Below are 14,942 nucleotides of genomic sequence, written 5' to 3' on the forward strand. Positions count from 1 at the left end.
GTGCTGACTCTGATCATCTTTGACGTTATTTTTTGTATCGTTTCTGTCTTGGCTTCCATAGTCGTTTTATTTTAGGTGCCCTGTGCTAAGGAGCAAGTAGCACTGGGAAATATGCTGCTATTTGTGATTTAATGACATCACCTAAATAAATATTTCCACTGTTCCGAAATGAGCTTTGGAACCTTACAGGAAGAGGATTGCAGGTCAGGGGAGTGTATTTGCCAGGAAGATCAAGAATATAGATAGACCGAGGGGTCATACTGGGCTATCTGCTCATTTATCAGGTTTTAGAAAAGAGTAACTTCAGGGTGCTCGCTAACCAAGTCCGGATTTGTGGGGCCAGGTCTACTTTTTGATATACGACAGTGTGATTGATATCCAAGCTACACTGATTTAATTTTGAGTACAAAATTGCAACAATTTCTACAAAAATATTGCATTACTAATATCAAATACTTAAAATGAATAATGGTGGTAGTGAAGGGCAATACACCAACCTAAGCTGTACAAGAACAGACAAACTTTAGGATGAGAATCTTATTGCTTAATATTAAGGAAGAATAAGGATATTTTCGGGTTATAAAAGATCAGAGAACCCATAGATGTGAAATTTCTGAAACCAGTTTCTAGTCCTAAAAAAAAAAGTCTGACATTCTTAAAACTGACTTTGCCCTTTTGATTAAAGTTTAGAAAGCACTTGGGAGCTACTTCCCATTGAAATCAATGGGAGTTTTTAAAGTATCTGCCTGCGTCTGTAGTTCTTTAAGGTTTGGCCTCAAGTTCTCATTGATTCCAAGCTGTTTACACAAGCCTGTCACGTCTTTCTGGCTCCACTTTAACAACCCCGACTTCGTATTTAAATGTGGTTGTTAGTCATACAAAATTTCGAAAAGAAGAATTGAGAAGGATGGTGGTTTCATTAATGGAATCACACAGTGACTTCGCTAATTAATTTTAGATTTTATTGTGAGGAGTTTTCTTTTTATATACTATCTATGTATTATCTATATGAAGTTGTCCGATATATAGAAATTGAGGTATATTATGCATAGGTGCGCTGCAGTATTTTCTATACAACATTTAATCAATCTACGTATTTTCTGGATCTCACCTATCACTAAAACTTACGAATTAATTATTTGCTCACTTAACGGTGTGATCAAATCTATCTTCAGTGATTTATAGATGATACATCGTTATTAATACTTAGAGATAAAAATACCCTCCTGTAGGAAGTGGAGGCGGGATAAAATCTGTCACTGTTTTTCATCTGATTTTCACCTTGGGTTGTGATTTTCCTCTCTGGAATGGCATGATTTGTGGCCATCTCCAAACAAAACTCCGCTCTCAACAGACGTATTCGGAATCATTGTAGCTGCTCCGTAATTGTCCGTGCTGAGGTTGCCATGGGAACCCCCAGTGGTCCCAGGTGGCTCCATGGACCCAAACGAGCAAATCTTAGCTGCAATATCTGCTATGTGTTATATACTTATTTTCTGGTTACAATATTTTGCTAGTCAAAAAGCAGAATATTGAAATAACACAACCTAATTGTATTTTTCCTACCTGGCTATGATTTGAACATTTTTTTGCCATTTAGGGCGTTGTTCTGTTTTTTTTATTTGTCGAAAAGAAATATGCAGATTCTAAAACTTCTGTTGTAGGAAGTTATTTCGGTTTTGTCAATGCCTGTTTCCTGTAATTTGCTGCTTATTAAAGCACTTCTTGATACTTAAATATCACCTTAGGATAATAATGGGATAATACTGGTTTAAAAGTAGACTGGCTAATTATTCCGTCTGTCCCCTCCTTTCCACATCACCATCATGGAAAATGTTATTAAAAATAAAGCAGCTGTTATGGTCCATATCAATGACTTTCTTTAATTAAAAAGAGAACAGAGTAGCTATAATCCTTACATGTGGATACATTTACCAAGTAGAAGGTATATTAAGCGATGCGAGCAAGTCACTACAGGCAGCTTTGCTAATTGAAGTCATCCAGGCAAGTTGTTACGAGGGAATAGGTTACTGCTCATATAATCCTCATTTTAGGGCATCTGTGGGGAAGATACGTAATGCTCCTCCTGGTACATCCTCTTTAAGATGTCAGACATTTGCCTTTGTTCTAATTGTTTTCTTTAAGTGTAGCTCATTGTGTAGGTTTCGGCAGAACAAAATCTTTCCCTTAGTTTCGGTGCCGTCCCCACCGAGGGGACCCGCACGGGACCGTTCTGGTGGCACTGGGGAGGTGCCTCCTTGGGGACGTCCATCCCCGTCTGCTGCCGTGGCCACCGGCTTCCAACCGGGCTTGGTTAGAGATGGCAGCCGGTGCCAGTGGCTTTTCATGGCTGCTGGTTTTGTACCGTTCCATTTAACTGCGCGAGTAGCGGTAAAATCACTCCACAATAAAACAATCGTTGATAAGTAAGTATAAGTAATAAGTATAGTTGTTCATATAAGTACTTTTTCTATAAAATAGTTACCAGTCAGGGTGAGGAAATGCAGGTACCATTTTAATCTATTATACTAGTTGGCGTTGTGGGCCAGATCCGTAAACCCGTGTAGCTGGGGGACCATACTGGTTTTGTGCTGCATTTCCAGTCTCCCCTCGCTGGGATCGATGCAGGTACTGGGTAAACCATCCAGGAGCAGCTCTTATGTATTATTGCCCACTTGCCCGATGGACCTTTAACTGCCAAGAAGTGACGTGCCCCGGCTTTCCAGCATCCCCAGGTCTGCAGCTGCTGGGGCCGGACGCCCTGAGGCTGCTGCTTCGGTTCTTCTCAGATTATCATCATCACACGAGTTCCTTTCACAGCTGCTTTGTGCCAGAGGAGTCGCTGATGAAGGCTGCACAGAAGCCAGACCTGTAGTTTATTTTGCAGACTAAACGGATTGAAAAGTAAGGAGAGAGGAAACAGGGTAGATACTGTATCTAGGAATTGGAAGTGGTGACATTTTGGTGACACCTCAGTGCTTCTAAACATAACTAGTATTATGGTGATCTTAAAGCAAATGTCCTTTAAAATGCCTTACCATTTAAAATATAAGAACAGGACAATGTTGTGCTTGGCCATCAGGCTGGGCTGTAAATACTGAGAACCTCTCCAGTGACGGAGCTGTAGGTGTTTCTGATGTGCTACTAAACTCCCCCAATATGCGGGACAGCATTTAGTTTGACCCAACTTGTGTGTTAATCCTTGTGCAGACGCGATTTTATGAACCAGCAGCTCACCTCTGTATGTATATCCTTGCATGCAGAGCTAATGTGCACTGACAGCACCAGGCCGCCCTCTGTGCGGTGCAGCCGGTATTTGAAAATGTCCCCAGATTCCAAGGCACAATTAAAGCTTTCCGACGAGTTCCAATCTTGTTATACCCTAAAGAAACCTCCTTCGTTTATTTATCATTCCCTTTCTGAACATCAGCAAATCATGTTTGTTTCATGGCTCGTACTGCATTTCTTAGATCTTCAACACTCCCTTTAGTTTTATTCTTTTTTAAAGCAGCTTCCAGCTGTTTTATTAGGAAGGACAGTACTTTCTGCATTAAGCTGGCATTTTTCCGATGTTCACAACAGTTTTAGGTCAAAAGGACGTTTTCTTTCTTTCCTTTAATCAACAGCGAGGGCATCCCGGAGCAGTTTTAATTGTGAGCCGGAGGTTGGGTAAATGAACGTGCTGCACTTGCACAGCCGGGGCGGCAGCACAAGGCTCCAGGGACTGTTTCAGTAGCTTACGAACCCAATGACTTTTCTAATTAAATATGATCCTTCCATTCAAAAAAACCCAAAAACCTGGAGAAGAGCTTGTGATTTTGTTAAATTGTAAGTAAAGTTCTTCAGGTCTCTGTGTAGAGTCTTGTAACATTAGACATTTCTCTTAAGTCTTTGCAGGATGACAATGTTTGTGCCCCAGAGCTGTTATACTACATTTACTTTATTCTTTTTTTTAAATAAATAAAAGGTATGATCTCTGCCCTACCTGTATCTAACCAGCATGCTTCCCCATTTTGAAGCAAGAGCTGTAACTTCAGGCAGTTCAGGGAAAAGAGAAATAAGGTTGCTGCTGCTTCCATTTGTAAAAGAAAAGATTAAATTGACTTTTCAGGAAAGAGACACTGAGTTATACTGAAATCATGACCAGCCAGAATATCACTGGCACATCAGTTCACATTGTGCATATAGGGATATAAAAAGAAGAGCTTCCTTTTTTTGGCCGTGGCACTCATTCCTAATTTTAAATGGTGCAGATTTAATCATTAGAGAATAGTTTGCAGCACTATAGGGATGCTGTTAGATGACTCCATCTGTTCTATGCTATAGTTTGGCGTAGGGAATTCCCATATGCAGATATCTGGAGTTTCCCATCCTCTCACTGTATCTGGAAGTAGAGAACTTGAAGTTGCTTAACCAGATGCCATCCATCTCTGGTCTCCGTTCTGATCAGCTTGTTATTGCTGTAGGGCTTTTCTCAGTCTGTGTGTTGTGATTTAAGGTGAAGAGCGTGCATAGAAAATCATATTGATAGCAGGGATTTCTGGATCCTTTATATAAAGGTTAAATTTGTGTCTCAAAACAAGGCAAAAAATAACGTTTGTGCTGTCACGCGTCTCCAGTGCTCGTAGTTGGTAAGAGCCCAGACCGCATACATCTGTACATACATTCAGCTTGACGCATCGCAGTGGTTAACGACACAAGGAACGTTCATGCATGAGGCGTGTGCGTGTTCAGACCCGTCCCACGCTGCAGGGCGGTTTTGTGACGTGCCCGTCGTTGTGCCGCGCTGTCCCGAGCCCTCGCCGTGACTTTCTGTGCATAACAGACGTGTCCATTTCCGTGTCCTCGCTGCTCTGTCTTTATTCATTTACTTCTGCTGCTAATTGTTGTCGCTTTGCTCTGCCAGCCCTGTACTAACGGTGCAGTGTCTCCTTTCCTGTCTCTTCCAGGACTGTCATGTCAATCCCAACTTCTTCAAGGTAGTTTTCTCCTTGGTGTTCTCCCGCACCTTCCTCTTCACCCAACCGCCTCTACCAGTGTTTGAAGTTTATTAAATTCAGTTTCATTCTCACCATGTTTTAAGGATGCACTTGTTTTTTCTAAGGCTTCTAAGCATTTTCTGATGGATGAAAAACATTTGAAGCATAAATCTTCCCTAATTTGTCACAAAGTCCTCCTTAGGTTAGAAGTTTACTCACCAAAAGGGGTCACCAAGCCTCAGCAGGTGCGGAGTGCCTTTCCTTTTGAAGGAATTAGTTAAATAAATGCCACTTTCTCATGGAAAATGGTGCATCTTTAATTTGAAAGACACTCATGGAACTTCCACAGATTAAATGATGCTCATGTTCACCCTATATTTAAGTAGATAAATTTGCATACTATAGCATGCATGTTTTATGATATAATATACTACATATATTGCTATATGTTAGTTGGAGTATACTATATCATAAGAGATATTGTCCATATGCACAGATGCTCTGATACCCAATTCACCTGTTTACTTCCCATTTTACTTCTTTCACACCTCACTGAATTATTGCCATAAAAGACGCATATCAGCATTGAGAACATACCTGTGTGAACTTCTAATGTGCATGTATCTCTAACAAACGATCTTGCTTTCTCAGGGCAAAGGTTACGGACACAAATCACACTTCCGGTCTCATACATTGGTTGAATTTAAGTTGAAATTTGAAGCTCTTGTGTTGTAAACTGTTGTAAGACTTTAAGCCATTGTTTAAGCCATTATCGTCTTCTGATACTATTTTTACAATTCAAGTTGACCTAGACCAGTTTACATCCTGTACCTCAAAACTTAAAATACTTAATTTAAAAATCAAGTTTTATTTGTGAAGAGTTGCTTGTATTATTAATGCATGTTTTTACCAAATGTTTTAATACTCAAGCAGAAAAAAACAAAAAGACCATTTGTTGTTGCCAAGTATTTCCTAATGCAGTAATCATTTGTCATGTAATCAGTAACTGATTTTTTCTTAACTTTGATTCTTTATCTGGTATCTTTATCTCAGAAGAGCCTGTACAGAAGAGGACTATCCTTCCTCAATCCTTTATACCTCTTCTTATTTGAAAATAGAAGCCCGTGTTGGTTTAATTGATGAAACTTGTTTAATGAAGTGAAGTTATAAGTTTCTCTGTTTAAAGGTGTATTAAAACAGAGAAGAAGCTACCCTGAAAAACCCCGTCTGGGATAAATATGAAGTTATATCTGACACAATTTTGTCACTTTGTTGTAAAATCCAGACCCTGAAGTGCACTGATAGAAACTGAGTTAAATCCTCGGACAGTTTGTGTTTCCATCATAGGAGTTGCACCCAAAAAAAGAGCCGAACAGTTTCCTGCAGCTGCTGCTTCTTGGGCAGAATTCAGCCGCATTCCTTGTGAATTATAAACATGAATTCCAGCATAGAAAGTTGGCACTCTGTTCTGATGTGGAGACAGCGCTCAAAAATTCCATGTATTTCATGGAGAAAAAATGCTTCCCTGTTTCTTGTCTGCCTTTTCTCTCTAAATGATTACAGCGAGTTCGCATTGCTAACCTGAGCTCAAAGCATCACCGCACGCCACGTTCCCCGAGCCCATCACCCCTGGCGTTCGCATGGCTTGGAAATCATGTTGTAAAGAAGCAGTTAATGTGGGGCTGGTGGGGAGGTTTCCGGCCCCAGGTTTCCAGGGTTGGAATTGAAGGGGACAGCAGGAGCCGATGGAGAAGACAGGCTGTGTTCCTGAGGGTATCGTGACCCTTCGGAGCTAGAAAGCACCAGAATGTACAAAAATGACTTTATAATTTCGTAGCAAATTTGAGAACCTGTGAGCAAAGTCAAACAGCGTAAACACTTGTTTGGGGAGTTATCAGATACTGGGGCGGATCACGCATTTATGCTGCGTTTGTTCCTTTAGCAAAGTATATATTTAAATACATTATTTTGTTTTCACAACATCATGCAGAAAACACCTTTATCTTTGTGTGTGTGTGTGTGTGTGTGTGTGTGTGTGTGTGTGTGTGTGTGTGTTCAGTGATTACGTAGCATGTTAAGACCCAGATGCAGAATCCCAAGGCTTTGTAGCTTTTCTTGGCTGTTGTGTTTGATCGCAGGCATTTGCGCTCCGATTGGGTAGAACTGAAGTCCTTAAAGATTATCTTAGAGCAGAATTTTTTTGTCCATATTGAAATGTTTTATGCTTAAAAGTAGTTTCTGTACTTCAGGAGGTTTTTATTGAAAATTAGTAGTAATTTGCGTAATTAAAAATGAAGGAGCATATATAAAAGCAGGGCTTTTTTTGACACTTAGGGATTTGCAGTTCTGCCATTGTATTTGTTATTTCAGGGTGTTTTTATTACTGCTGTCACAGGGTATTTCTGCATAGATTCTTGACTATTATTCCTAGGAAGGCTCTTTAATTACATTTCATCTAGTTAGACGCTGCTCCGTTGCAGGGTTTGGCAATAAAGGCAGAAAACAAAGTAGACTCAGGTGGCCGCAGGATTATTAAACAGATTAAACATGTTGACAGTGCCAAACGGGGAACTCTTCCCTCTCTCCATTGTGCTGCTCACAGCCAGACAGTTGTCCAGGGCAATAATCCCCAAAACTCCTGTGTTAGGATAGATATTAAAATATCCCTTTTCAAGTTATTATCATTCACAGTCATTTGACTTCATTGTGTACATTTTCTAGGGGATGTGGTTGCCTTAATCTTGTGCCTCGCAAATTTAATTTGAAGGTTTTTTTAGAAATCATGTATTCAAGTACTTCATACAGTTCTAATTTCTCTACAGCAACACAAAACAGTAAAAAAAAAAAAAACAATTAACAAAATTAATGAATTATAACCCCCCCAAAAGAAGCAGCTCTCTCGAGATGCTTTATGGTATATGAAACTCTTGTATTGGCCTTTTGGGTTCTCTCACTGCCTTTATCCTAAGTAAACATCCAATTAACATAATGTTGAGCTTGAGAACATGATTTCTCCTCGGAGTGAGGAACCACAAGGGGTCAGTACAGAACATGGAATAGCTCCCAAAGCAGAAACAGGGCCTGAAAGAAATGAAATAACGCACATTGTTTGCATCTGTATATTTTAAAATATACAAACCTGTTAAATTAAACCGCTATGTTGGTAAAATTCATTATAGTGTTTTTTCATACAGCCCTTTATTCAAGATTTTTAGCTGGCATTGATGATAAAAGAATGATCTCATTAATGTTGTGAGCCCGCACGGTGTTATAAGAGGCCCGGGTTCCAAACGCACAGCTCAGACTGGGTCAGACAAAAGAACTCTGGTTTACTAACCATCTAGAATTCATTTTGGGACACGCTGCTTTCTCTTCTTTAATTTGTGGCCCAAATTAATTCGCATAGGTTGTGGTATCATCGTTTCAGTGTGATGAGCGAAGCAGCGCGGCCTGTGGGCGGCTTCAGGAGTGGGTTCCCGAGTAGGTTCCCTGTGTTCCCGGACGGGCTTTCTGCAAAAAGGCATTTTGAATCCTTTTCAGGCAAATCCTTTAAATAAATTTACTATTACTAAACAAAAGGGTAAATATGACACTAATTTAATGGCTGGAGGAGAGGAAATGAGGGGAAAACTAAAGCCGTAAAATAGTCCATATTCAACTCCCAGGTAGGGTTTTATCACCAGTGTCTTTCTATAAAACATCCTATTTCCCTTTGTGCCTTTTTATTAGCAATGGGAATAAGATTTTTTGTAGGGAAACAGGTAAAATGGCCACAGACATTCCTTCTCTCCTCTGACCAGGAGCAGCACGAGCTCAGGTGGGACCGAGACGTGACGCTGGTGCCGTCCCCAAGTCATCCGCAGCTCAGGCTCGAACTTTCTCTTTGCTGTGTTGTTTCCATGACTACAAAACTCTCAGCTAATGAATTATAAGCTTGCATTAGGTTATGGTATTAAGCTTAAAACTCAGTCTGGTGAAGTATTAGGTCTTGCAGGAGCTTAGAAATGGACTCTTCTCATTTCAGATTCTCAGCATCCTAACAATTAAGTTGTATGAACTAGGAAATTGATAGCCCTTCATAGCATCTATAATTACATGGAATTGGAAATGCAATAATGTAAGAAACAAGCTGCCACGATGATAGAGAACATTTCAGCGAATGAGAGGTTGTTTCCTCCAGATTTTGACTTGGAATTTGTTCGATTTATTTACTTTATTAAAGGCTTGCTAATGGCTCGACCTGTTGATCAGAGTCCCCACTGAGCTGTCATGACTGGAAACCTGAATAGGCTTTTTGTCCTTCCTTGAGACTCGGCTGAGTTATTTCGGTTGCTCCTTTTTGCATCCTTAGTATGAGATTTGTCAGTTCTGCCAGTGACATCTACAGTTTGTCAGAGATCTGAGCTGCTCTGATGTTTATTACGTAGAGTCCAGGTATTGACAGACATAACTGAGCATTAATTTCACTCTCGTGGCTGAAGCCTCCTGGGCTGAAATGGTGAAACCCAAGTGTTACTGTTCACACTGTTCTCTTCCGTGCTTCTCACCGCCTATTTTGTGTTTTCTTTAAGTGACATGCAGAGTGTTACCTGCTTTGGGTTAACTTCAGAATTAGGAACAGACACATTAAGAACAAGGCAGGTTAGCGTGAGGTGGCTTGTTCCACCACCTGGTGACGTTTGAAGAGCACGTTGGGGTCTAGCAGAGAACTGGTGAGAACCTGTTGCAGTGTGAGCAGCAGGGGTTTTGTCAGTTAGATATTTGCAGAGGGATTGAATCGTGGCAAGAGGACATTCCTGCTCCATGGACCTCAAGAAAGTCTTGGGGTCCAAGATAAAGCCTGTTCAGCCAGTCCTTGGACTGCTGACGCTTGTACAATCTAAACTGTGGGTCTTTGCGGACTGAAGCCAGCGCTGCTCTCTGGTGTTCATCATTCAACTGATTAATGTCGCTGCGTGGGTGGGATCTGGGGAGGGGATGCTGGTGGGTGATGGGGAGCAGAGCTGTGGGTCTGGAGGGGGACAGAGCTCTCGGTGGAACCAGTAATGGGTGAAACATGGAGATCATCATGTGTTCCCTGGCAGAGCGTGTGCTGCGGGGTATATACCTCCCCGTGTGCGCTGGGAATTCAGCATTGTTGTTCAATATTTTTCCATTTATCACGTTCTCCTCTTGAAAACGCGTTACCAGCAGATCTCCCCGCTGGGCAGCTGAACTTGCTGAGAGCGAGTTGCCTTGACAACACAGAAACACATCCTCTAGTGAACTGCACGTCACGGGGCCTCTTTTTTGGCTTGAATACTTATTCCTGGGCAAGGATGGGGGTCCTGCCCTGTGTGCTCAGGGCTGGCAGCAAGTTTGGGTGGTTTTGGAACCCACAATTCGTTTTCCCGACGGGAACACCCGATGTGCTGAGGCGAATGCTGCAAACAGCAGCGGAAGAGAATGAAGGAAAATGAGCAATGCAAGGTGTTAAAGCACCAACATAATGACCTAAAGAGACTGCGGGTAGGAATGTGAATTGTGTAGATTTATTTTTTTTTGATTCTTCGCAAATTTTATTTATTGTCTGGCGGGAAAAATGACCAGTTCGGTCTTTTCGCTCTGTAATTCTGAGGTTTCTGAACTATAGTTAATACCTAGAAGGCAGAAACACCGATATTCAGATTTATTGTTTTGTCCTATTAGATTGTTTTCACAGTAAAAAAGAAAAAACAACAGAAAGTTTTGAAGACTCAATAAGAACATTTGCAGTGATGGAAAAGTGAGTGCAATGATGGATTACTATACACTAATCGCTTATTTTTCTTCTTTGCCTCACGGGTATCATTAGGTTTTGGAGAAAACTCTCTTTTTTTCATATCTAATTAAAATTACAATTAGATATGAAAAAAAGAGAGTTTTCTCCAAAATCATTTTTACTGCAAGACCGGAGATACCTCTTCCAAAAAGCACACACCACATTCCAAGTATAACACACTGCAGCTTCTGTGAGACTCCATGGAGAAGTGCGGTTGGGCCGGATAACTAAAACGTGTCTCACCTGTGGTTTCAGGGTAAAAGAACTGGCCGAGATAAGGTGCGTCCAAACCAGAGGCAGTAAGGCGATGTGCATGTCTTGGTTTCTTCTCACATTAACTTTTCTGCTGCCAGCGCAGACTAATTTCTCTTTAACATACTGTTTTTCGGGTTTGTTCGCTGCAAGCTGGCTTTGTTGTAACAATATTGTGTTTTTATCGAAGATATTAAGCGAAGCAGTCCGAATGTAGATCGAAAATGAACGCAGTGCCCACCTGACCGAATGGAGAAAAAGAAATTATCAAATTGAGAGCGATGTCTATTAAAACAGATGAAAGAGGGAGGCAGAGCAGCACGTCTCTGTAGCTCACTGAATCCGAGCGGCGCACACAGGCCTTGGCTGGCTTCTCTAATATTATTTTAAGATGCCACCTGCAGATCCTGACAATTCCATCTTGTGTGTTTGATGGAGCGAGCGCGGTGCCTTCAGCACTGGGACCTGCTGGTGAATCTGCCGCTCGTTTTGGGGATTTTTGTTGTAAAAAGTGCTGTTCACCTCAAGTCTGGGGTTGCAGCGCTGCAGAAAGCGCTCCCTGCCCAAACGGGGTTTGGACCCCAAGAAACCAACTGCCCCAAACAAAAGCTGATTTGTGGCTTCAAATAGACTGCTGACAACCTACCCAGTGGGTGTGAAATATCAGAAATAAAGCCAGGATTTTCCATTCAGTGCCTGATTTGGATCTCCCTTACTTCTTGGTGAAAAGACGGATATTGAAATCTCTTCTCTTAGCACAAGAACAGGATCTGTTCTGTTACGTGAGATCCCGTCTGTGGGGGGATCGCAAAGACACGGCCAGCAAAGCTGTTCCTTAAAACCATTTCTTCATCTTGTACAAATAAAGGTTATTAGAATAACCTTATTACTTCTTTGGCTTACGGCTCGGTCTTGCATTGTGATCTTTAAAAGGAGCTTTGTCCCAAACCAAAGCTCCATCACAGACACTAGATGTGTCCCGGCCAGGGCTGCCCAGGGTCCATCTTTCCTTTGCACAATCAGGGACTTAGGCTGGTGCCCAGGACTGGCTTTTCCTAAAGCTTTGCACAACACATGGTCCTGATTAGCCTCTCCAAGCGCTGCTTTCATGCCCGCAAGTACTAGTAGTGGTGGAAGAAATTCCACGGTTTAAGCTGTATTACAATTGAAAAATAATGATTTTTTTAAATAAATCAGAGCTGGCAAAACTCCTATCCCTGCGGCAGGGTGGAAACTTTCTGCATTTATGAAGCTGCAGGAAGAGCCATCCAATCTGAATGTGCTTTTCAAGTGACGTGGTTATTTTATCAGAGGTTGACTTGGCATTACTGCCCGCGCTCGTACAGGGCTGGAGTCTGTGAATCAACTCATCCCTTTTAATCTTACACTTTAAACATCTCTGGAGAGAGGAAAAGGTTGCGTTGTCCGGTCTCCAGAGAGGCTGCTGAAGGTATATGCCAGGCCGGGCTTGTAAGGTGATTGATTGTGTGACTTTGAATGAACTTTAAACGCTGTAGTTTTCTTTATCTGCAAAACAGTGATGATATGTAAATACTGTCCATTTGTGGTGCAGTGAGAAAATCACTTATCCTTAAATGTCAAGCATATGTCAATGGCATGAAGTAAATTAACCACAGAGAGGTTATTTACCAGAAAAACACATTAGGTAAATGAGGGAAAGCGCTTAAATCCCAAAGTATTATTAAACCCTCTTGGCTTTGCTTCTGCTGGTATATGGGATTATTTTGAGCAAAAGAGGGATGTTAGGTTGTAGCCTGCATTATCTTTTGGTGAGTCTTACTTTTTTCTATTAAATTTGAGATTTGAAATGCAACTTACCTGAGCAATTCTGTGGTGCGTGGTGTGAAATACTGAGCCTGTTGCAACCTTCTGCAAACCAGCCCGTCTTGCCAAGGCAGAGCCCTTGTATGTGATACTTCCAGATCAACACTTGATTGAAAATCAAAGTTGATTGTGTCACTATTTTGCAAGTGGCCATGTTCATTTGCATTAATTCTCATGTGTTGTGGTGTTTTTTTTAGTGTGGGTTATTTTTCTTAATGCATGTCAAAGATTTACAAACTCTTGCTATGAAGTGCCTTGAAGAATTCAATTTTAAAAGAGAATGTATTGAATAGACTGTTCATATCCTAAAATACCCTGTGTGGTTTATAGCATGATATTTTTGAAAAGCATCTATTGTATTTCAAAACAAAAACAGGAGATAAACCTGCTTTTGGCATGAAAATAAGTGATTTTTTGGTTGTTGCTTTGGCTTTGTTTTTTGCTTTGGTTTTGCTCTTCTAACCAGATAAGTATAACTGCTTTCATCTGGTTATACCTGAACACAGTTTCCCACTTTAATTCGCTCAATAACGTCAAAAGCGTTGTTGGAATGAGTCTTTGAAGTTGTGTCTGTGCAGATGTTGTTGTGCAGCCTCTCCTGGGAATGCCACCTCAAATCTGGTCGTCTCCAGTTCTGACCTTCACCCGTCCGGCCGAGAAAACGGGCTCCTCTTCTTACTTTCCTGTTTTTGTGTGTGTATGTGTGTGTGTGTTCTTCAGAAAGCCAAACTTGGGCCAGCTGGTAACAAAGTCATTACTCCAACAGAAGACAAGAGCTCAAGCGTGCCGTCCAACAACCTGGACAGGGTGAAGCTCACAGATTTCAACTTTCTCATGGTTCTTGGAAAGGGGAGCTTCGGAAAGGTAGGGATTCTGCATTACCGTTCCGCTCGCACTTTTTATTCTTTTAGTTTTTATTGAGGAAGAATGGATGAAGAATTCTCTAAGGAGTAAAAGGATGTGCATTTTTGAGGGAGGCTTTCTTAACATGGAATAGGCCGGTTCCCTTAGGACAGGCCGGCTTCAGTCATGATTGGACAGTTTGCTTGAAAACAAACCAAACGAAACAAACCAAAAAGCTCAGACTGTTGGGCAGGATGTAAGAAACAGTTGCTGACTTTCAGATCCCCACTTCTCGGCCGTTTCAAGGAAATTAAGTCTACTTTTCTGGCTTTACTACCCAGGTCACTCTGCCGGTTCTGTTAAGTCACCAACATTGATAAGGCTGAGTATGGGGAAAAAACAAGAGTAGGATATATATATATATATATATACACACACATATGTGAAATCTGTTAGCTGAACGAAAGGACTGCTATTTTTCTGTCTCTTTGAACAACCACTTATATGATAAAGTGCCCTTTACTAAAGAAGTCATATGGGACTTAACATTTTCTCAGCCTGTTGGCAACGTGCCTGCGATTAACCAGCGGGTTTTGGCACAGGCTTTGTCTGAAACGACTGGTGCAGCTCTTTGCAATGGGTGAGTAATACTGATATTTTTGGGGTTTTGATCGAGTTAGTCTATACCAATAAAAGGGAAGGCTGGATTGCCAGCTATACAGTTATCAGGTAGATAAGTCACCTTCTCTCCTTGGCAATGGGGAAGGTTTTCACCCAGTGGTTTCTGTTTGTGCAGGTGATGCTGGCAGATAGGAAGGGGACAGAGGAGCTCTATGCAATCAAAATACTGAAAAAAGACGTGGTGATTCAGGACGATGATGTTGAATGTACCATGGTGGAAAAACGAGTCCTGGCGTTGCAAGATAAACCACCGTTCCTGACACAGCTTCACTCTTGTTTCCAAACAGTTGTACGTGAGCTCCGTCTTTCTTGCCACCCTCATGTTTTGTGTATTATGTGATCGTGGATTTTGTCAGTCCAATAGCATTTATTATCATCCAACCTATATATCATAGTTTCTGCACACAGAAAATGGCCAAGAGATACTGCGTGCAATTATCCTTTGTATTTCAAATATTAAACCTAGGTTTCAGTCGTCTGAAAGCTGGGGTTCATACCTACTGGTTTAAGTCTTATTGTCTGAGGGTCACTGAGTGGGAAAA

General features: G+C 41.3%; 1 protein-coding gene across 2 annotated transcripts in view; it reads left to right on the forward strand.

Annotated features, from left to right (window-relative positions):
• Positions 1-14,942, forward strand: part of PRKCA (protein kinase C alpha) — a 115,443-nt gene that overhangs the window by 85,607 nt on the left and 14,894 nt on the right. The window contains exons 9-11 of one of the 2 annotated variants that reach the window (XM_082066831.1): positions 11,035-11,058; positions 13,597-13,740; positions 14,516-14,689. In XM_082066831.1, the coding sequence (XP_081922957.1) occupies positions 11,035-11,058; positions 13,597-13,740; positions 14,516-14,689 (342 nt within the window). The remainder of the gene's footprint in view (positions 1-11,034; positions 11,059-13,596; positions 13,741-14,515; positions 14,690-14,942) is intronic. The other variant, XM_082066832.1, reaches the window with a different exon arrangement.

This window comes from Streptopelia decaocto (assembly GCF_964273445.1).
Source record: "Streptopelia decaocto genome assembly, chromosome: 16".
Taxonomy (NCBI): Eukaryota; Metazoa; Chordata; class Aves; order Columbiformes; family Columbidae; genus Streptopelia; species Streptopelia decaocto.